The sequence below is a fragment of the Grampus griseus genome (genome assembly GCF_964374135.1).
Source record: "Grampus griseus genome assembly, chromosome: 4".
In the NCBI taxonomy this organism is placed as follows: domain Eukaryota; kingdom Metazoa; phylum Chordata; class Mammalia; order Artiodactyla; family Delphinidae; genus Grampus; species Grampus griseus.
In genome coordinates, this window is record NC_138997.1 from 40,541,310 (window position 1) to 40,549,050 (window position 7,741).

The 7,741-nt window shown below is 42.4% G+C and overlaps 1 protein-coding gene across 1 annotated transcript in view; it reads right to left on the reverse strand.

Annotated features, from left to right (window-relative positions):
* LOC309821670 (uncharacterized protein) overlaps positions 1-6,971 on the reverse strand; it is a gene marked incomplete at its 3' end in the record, with an annotated part of 31,241 nt that extends 24,270 nt beyond the window's left edge. Inside the window, exons 1-2 of the mRNA XM_082653156.1 lie at positions 6,867-6,971; positions 1,947-2,017 (exon numbers count right to left, since the gene is read on the reverse strand). Of these exons, the coding sequence (XP_082509282.1) occupies positions 1,947-2,017; positions 6,867-6,944 (149 nt within the window). The 5' untranslated portion in view covers positions 6,945-6,971. The remainder of the gene's footprint in view (positions 1-1,946; positions 2,018-6,866) is intronic.
* Between the last annotated feature and the right edge of the window lie 770 nt (positions 6,972-7,741).

Below are 7,741 nucleotides of genomic sequence, written 5' to 3' on the forward strand. Positions count from 1 at the left end.
TTGGTAACACTCAGAAACCATCCTTAAATATTAAAAATCTTGAATACCTGATGACTAGGATATATTGTTAACTGACAAATGCAAGATGGAGAAAAGTGTGTATGATGTACTGCAATTTATGTATCAGTCTCATTTCCTAACATAAGGGAAGTACAAATATATGTATGTGTCTCTTATAGAAAAAAAAAAAGGGAAAATGATAAACTAAGAACTTATTCGAAATGGTTACCTACATAGAGGGAGAGAGAGTAGTGTGAAGAAAGCAATGAAAATTAGACTTTGTGAAGGAAACTCATTTTGTAGATTTGACTTTGGAGCCATATAAATGTTTTACATAATTATAAAATGTTATTAAATCAAACTTTAAAGAGTGCAATCCTTAAAAATAAAAAACAAAATAATAAAAAAAAGAACTTAACTTTATATCAAGTCACCCAAGCAAGAGATGGTGGCAGAGGTTGTCAGATTCTGAATATGTTTGGAAGGTAAAGACAACAGGATTTGCTGATGGGCTGGGTTTGGAAGTAAAAGAGACCAAAGTCAAGGATCCCGAAGGTTTTAGGCCTGAGGAACTGGAAAGGTGGTATGTGGAAGACTGCAGGAGGCGTGGCTTTGGACAGAAGTTTGAGATGCCCATCAGACATCCAACAGATATGTGGAATGAGCAGCTGGATATACAAGTCTGGAGTTCAGGGAAGAGGTCCTCAAAAGATTCAAACTAGAATGTTCAATATAGGTAAGCCAAGAGTAGAGGAGGAAAGAATCTCTTTTTGATAACATTCCAGCTAACAAATGAAAACAAAACTAGAATATCACCATTATGCAACCCCCAATAAATTAATGGCTCTAGGGTGTAGGCAATGCATATCAATGGCTACTAGCATGCCAAAAGGAGATATAAGCAGGTATTTTATACCGTCTGATGAAAAAACACCTGCAGTCTTGCCAAAGGGATTAGGCCACTGGATCCAGCCACTTGGACCATGGTGAACTGCATTTTGAATATGCAATCAGCAAAACCAGACTGAGCGAAACTCTATAGGTCCTTCAACAATAAATTGTAAGGAAAGAAAAGGGGTGGAGGGGGAATATGTGGATTAAAGAGACTTAAAAGACACCAAATTAAAAAATGGGCAGAATTGGGCTCTTGTGCCTGAGGATGCTTATTTAGGTACTGAGGCAATGAAGAAACAGGATAAGTGACTGCTACAGAATTTGGAATGGTGGTTGATTTGGGGGGGAGGGAGGAAACTGTGAATGGGGCAGGATACATGGTAGGGAGTTTTGGGGATACCTGGCAGTGTTCTATTTTTTGGCTTAGATGGTAGTTGCAGTTGGTTGGGGGAGGTCCTTTGAGAAACTTCATAAAACTATACATTTGCTTGATGTGGCTTTTGTATTATTTTACAATATAAAGGTTAAAACACACCTCGTCTTAAAACGACAATGATGAGTCTAAAAATAATAGATCTCTCTTATTCCCCACCTGTTTTACCAGCAAAATATTTACTTGGGACATTACATAGTTTAATCCATACCATGTGATGTCCCAAGTAAAGTAGAGTGATGTTATTAAAGATATTTTCAAGTGGAAGTTTCCTTTTTTATTAATGAAATATTTTGGGAATAACTAAAAAGGTATGGAGAATAAGATAACAGGAACACTTGTAGACCTACCATTCAGTCAAAATGTTACAGATACAATTAATGTCCCCTGTACACCCTTCCTCAATTTCTCCTCCCTTCTCTTTTGCAGAGGTAACCACTATCTTGAATTTAATGTTCATCATTCTCATTCATGATTTTATACTTTTACATATAGAAGTTCTCCTTTCTGAGAGTTCAGTCAAGAGTCTGTATAAGAAATATTTTTCCCCATGTCATTATCACTGTAATTATCAGCTGGTAATGATTAAAAAATAGACTTTTATTAGAATATACCTTACCTTCCCATTTGAATTATGGTCTTTGGTTCAGCTCTAAGAAGCACTAGTTTAAGCACTGTTGCCGCTGCTTCCTAAAAATAAATTGTCAGCATTTATTTTGTAGAAGATTGTAGTGTCTTTTATTACTCATCTGCTTAATTTACCAATGTTCTGTTTAGTTTATTAAGGAACAACTGTTTACTAGGAGAACTAATGGGTGGTTATTCATAATGCATGGTAAGAGGCAAGTTATCATGAAATGTTCATATGAATATGAAGGAAAATATTAAAATCACATATACATATACTTTGTGTATATACATATAAGTGTGCAAATATAAGTTGCACTAATTAGTCCTTTTCACAGCACATTATTAATATGACTGGGAAGATATTTGACTAATCAAATATCTTTTCAGTGACTTCTACGAAGCTATACATAAAATGTTAATGGATTAAAAGTATTCAGCTTTTAGTCTTTGAATAACCTACGCAGTCTTCTTTTTTTTAGATTAAGATAAAATTTTTACTCATTATTATTCACTGACATCTTTCTATTAAACAAATAATTGCTAAGATCCCTTCTACTTATTTCTTTTTTTTTGTTTGTTTGGCTGCGTTGGGTCTTCGTTGCGGTGCGCGGGCTTTCTCTAGTTGCGGCGAGTGGGAGGTAACTCTTCGTTGTGGTGCGTTGGCTTCTTGTTGCGGTGGCTTCTCTTGTTGCAGAGCATGGGCTCTAGGCATGCAGCCTTCAGTAATTACAGCACGTAGGCTTAGTAGTTGCAGCACGCGGGCCCTACAGTGCACGGGCTTCAGCAGTTGCGGCGTGTAGGCTCCAGGCACATGGGCTCAGTAGTTGTGGTTTGCAGGCTCTAGAGCACAGGCTCAGCAGTTGTGGCGCATGGGCTTAGTTGCTCCGCGGCATGTGGGATCTTCCCGGACCAGGGATTGAACCCGTGTCCCCTGCATTGGCAGGAGAAGTCTTAACCACTGTACCACCAGGGAAGTCCCTACTTGTTTCTTATAAGGCTCATTCTTTGGGAGAAAATTTGCAAGGTATTATGATTATCCATAATACCTTAAATACAGTTAATTATATGGAATCCCACTAATTGACTTTAGAAGTGTGAAAGGAACCTGAAAGTTACCTAAGAAGACTTGAATAGCCACACTCCTGATTAACTTTTCATTTTCAAAAAATGACACTTGAAATAAAAACTTTTGGGGAGAGAAAAGCTTGTTATTAATGGTAGAGAGTAAAACTTGAAATTCTTGGTATTACCAGAAAAATCCAGGCAATATTCTCTAGGAAACGATTTCCTAAGAAACATTAAGGGAATTAAGAGAAAACATAATCTTTCAGTTACTCTATTCTCATCACTGGAACATATTCCCCTACCCTTCCCAAAGTGTCCCTTTTAGAGTATATAAACTATGAAATCACAGAAACATGTGAAACAAAGCAAATGGCAACGTGAGGCAGTAAAATAATTGACACACTGGACTGTAGTGCCATTTCTGGAGTTGAAGTGCTGCACAACCTAAGAAAATGAGTTGTCTGGGTCTGTTTCCTTGTGTGAAGAATGAAAGGATTGGGTAAGATGATCTCTGCGGTCCTGTCCAGTTCCATTTGATTTCATGATTAAGCTTTGGTAGATACTAATATTTTCTAATGAGTATAGAATATCTGTGACATTAATATTTAGCACTGAAGGAAGATATGATAGAACTGTGCCTTAAAGCTCCTTCTCCCTGGTCAGCCTTCCACACAGCAGTCATTCCAGACTTTTAATCCTGTCCCCCAACTGCATACTGCTCCACCACCTTCCACTTTCTTACTTCCTTGCATGCTTCATAAAGAGAGGCCAATGGGCTTATAAACTCCTTCAACTTTCTGACTCTCTCCCTTCATAATTAATGAAGTAGTTATTGAGAACATACTATGTCCAGGCATTGTCCACTGTAAGGACAGAGTTGAAGACAGTCCCTGTCCTGAAGGAGTCCGATGGCAGAGACAGATAAGTAAAAGAAGATTCCAGTTCAACCTGGCAAGTAGTTGGTAAAGGGATGTAAATTAGCCTGGGCATAGAGAAGGCTTCAAGGAGGAATTGAGAAACATCTCAGAGCACAGAAGAGGTGACACTGCTAAAAAATGGAGACAAGTGGGTTCTGGGGAGAGGGAACAGGAGATTGGAAGGGAGATCTTGGTGAGACTGGAGAGCAGCATGAAGTTCAGGATGGCTGGAGCACAGGGACAGCTGGGGAAGAGAAGGAGGTAATCATGGAAAAGCCCTACCAGGGAGGGCTGTGAATGCCAGGCTAAGGACTATGAACTTTACAATGAAAGTAATCAGGTGCCATCCAATGATTTTAAGCAGGGGAGTGACAGGATCATATTTGCTTTTAGGAACAATCCTCTGAGCAGCAGTGTGGAGGCTGGTTTTGAGAGGGACAAGGCTAAGGTCTGGGAGATGAGTTAGGAGGTATCTTCAATAACCCTGGTGAGAAGTAACAAGGGCCTTGATGAAGATGTGGTTCAGAAACAAGGAGATGGATTCAAGATGTACTCAGGAGATGGAACTGATAAAACTTGGTGGCAAAGAACACATTTGAGAGTGCAGAAGAGGGAAAAATGAAAGATGACTCCCAGTTTCCAGCTTGAATGGCTTAGTAGAGCTATGCGGCAAGATTAGAAATACATGAGGAGGAATCAGCTAGGAAAGAATTAATTTAGTGCTGGACATGATATGCTTGAACTTCTTCTATTAGGCAATCTACTCGTGGAAAGAGATTACCTTGAAAGCAGATTTGGCAGTGATCAAAATAAAGGTGTCCATTTGTGTGAACAAATGTGTCAAGTTAAAAGAGGACTAAAGTTAGAACACTGAAGAACATGGCATTCAAGGGACTGGCACAGAGGAGAGCCTCAGAAGGAGACTAAATTCCATGTCTATATCCATACCTCCTCCTTTCCCCAAGACAGCATTCCTCTAAACCAAGGCTCACATCTCTACTGCCACACTGGATCCATCCCTTTGTGCTCCTTCAGGTCTTGCTCTAACCAATAATCACTGCCCCTTATATCTTCAACCTCTTCTCCTCTCCATTAGCCTATATTCAGGTGAAGGTTTTCCCCGTATTAAAAAATGAGGCCCTTTCCTGGACCATACTTCTTCTAGCTTTCACCCTCTCTCATTCCCCTTCTAAATTCTTGAAAGAACAGTCTAACTTCACTCTCTCTACTTCCTGGTCTCCGTTCACTTGGCCTAAAGCCATCTGGCTTCTTCTGCCTCTACCTCCACCACTATCAGTAGGATCACTTAACATTTCCTAATTGTCAGTCCAATGAACACCTCTTGGATCTTGTTCAACTTCTCTGGGTCATGAGACATTCTTGTAATTTTCTTCTCTCAGCTTTCAGAATACCACTGCTCTCATTTGGTGACCAGGCTCTCTATTCTATTCTTAACAGTGTTCTGCCTTTTGGTACTCCTTTCTTCTCACTTGGGCACTCTTACCCACTTCTACCATCTTTAACTGTTAGCCCTGACCCTCTGACTGCTACCTATTGGAGCTTTTAATGACTTAAATCTTTTGGGAATAAGATGGAGGAATAAACACACAAACAGATTGGCTATTTCCAACCGGCAACAAAATTCAACCTGTCCCAAATTGTACTTTCCGCCCTTGCAGTTCCTCTGACTTCTTCCCCCAGAATCCTGCCTCCATCTGTAGTTTCCATCTTGTTTAATGCCACCTAAGAAAAAAATTTGACAAATCTTCACATTGTACACCTTAAACTTACAAAATGTTATATGCCAATTGTATCTCAATAAAGCTGGGGAAAAAAGATTAAAAAAAACAAAAAGAATCATCCTAGGCATGGCCCTGTTCCCTATCCTACATATCCAGCCAGTCATTAACTCCTGAGGATTAGTTTGCAAAGTCTCTTTAGGATCTGCCCACTCCTCTCCTTCTTCACTGTCATTGCCTTAGCTCAGGACTTTAGATCTCCTAGATAAACTATAACACCACCATCCAAACTGGTTCTCTTCCCTCCAATCCCCCTTCTGTATTGTAACCAGACCAAAATTTCTAGTAAATGGATCAGATCTTGCTATTCCTCCATTTATAAATCTTTAACCGCTCCCTGGTTTCCCTTGGATAAGAGAACAAACTGAATATAGGACCTTGCATCAACTATTCTCTGTCCACTTTTCTGACCTCAGCTTTAGCTCCTATATACTGCGATCCTGTGCTCTAGCCACACTGAGGTTCTTGCGGTTCCCCCAAACACGCCATTCTGTTCCCTCTGCATGGAGTCCCCATTCCCTTTTCCTGGGGCAGGCTAATGCTCACTCTTGTAATACTTTTAAGCCAAGTACCTTCTCTGTGGTTGGCAAGCAGTCACCCATCCTGAGTGCTACAGGAGCAATCTCCATCTCCCGCCATTGAAATACTTTTTACATTGGAGGAGAACGAATGAAGCCCTTGGGTATAAAAGGACAATGTGCTCATCAAGGGACAGCTCCAGGCGCCGTCTTCTCTTCCTTGTTGCATCCCCTACACCTTTACCCCGGGATTTTGCAACTAAAACACGTTCAATAAATGTGTGTTGAACTCCAGGCCATTTCTCCGCGGGGGAGATAAAATCTTTAAAGGTCTCCGGAATTAAACGTGACTGCAAATCTCAAGTATGTCACGTGCAGCACCAACCCTAACCCCTGGGCGGCGCACTTGCGGCTCGGCCGGCCGGGAGCGCTAGTGGCTCACGCCGGGGATTCACCATCTCGCAGGCTAGGCCGTACGCAGGGGCGGGCCTCAAGCCTCAACAGCCCGCTCCGGGCAGCCCCTCGGCGCTCCGTCCTGAGGGGCGGGTCCAGTGGGCGCCACCCTCGAAAAGTGGAGCCTACGAAGGCTGAGGTGACGACCCAGGGGTACCTGATAAGAGCCGCCGGTTAGGGTCAGCTCCGCTAGGACCGCTCGGCCATTTGCAATGCAGCTGTAGGCGATCGTCATAGTGGGCGAACTAGAGAAGTACAGGTTCCCGCCGGACCTAACCGCCCGCGACAGTCTCGGGACACTGACTGGGGCGTGGCTCCGGGAGGGGCGGGGCTCCGGGAGGGGCGGTGTCTGCGCAGGCGCGAGGAGCGATTGATTGGCAGGGAGGGAGGCGGGGCCCTCCCTTACCTGGGCTGAAACTGTGACGAGATCGGGCAAAGTCTCTGGAAAAACTGGCTTTGGTTAAGTGAAGTCTTTCTTCGTAGTCATCCTTAAAATCATTTAGGAGCCAGTTACTTCACAGTGTTTACTTACGTAGGATTCATTCTCAATCTAGGACATGTAAAATAATAGACCTTGATTTAAAATGAGATTCATTCATGAATCCAACAAGTACTGGCTGAACTCCCACTGTGCGCTCCCTAAGTGCTTGGACTAACAGGTATGCAAAAAGATAGGTTCCAGACCCTGACTTTTAGGAGTTCATGTTCTAGTAGTGGTCACAGAGGCACATGTAGACAAGTGCCAATCTCAAGTGACAGGTGTGCACTATGATTGAAAGATAAACTAATCGCACAAGTTGGAGCGGAGGCTGCTAATTCTCCCTGGGAGAGGGAGCAAAGCTTTCAAAGTCACTGTCCGATGGAGAGGGTGGGTTGGAATTCTCTTAAATGGGGACGAAAGGTAGGACAGTCTAAGCGGAGGGAACAGCTCTGCGAAGGCTTGGAAGAAGGCAGGCGGGTTCAGGGAATGGATGTGAGTGTGTGGTAGAGGAAGGGTGTGTGGTGGAGTGGGTAGGAGATGAGAAGGGTAGG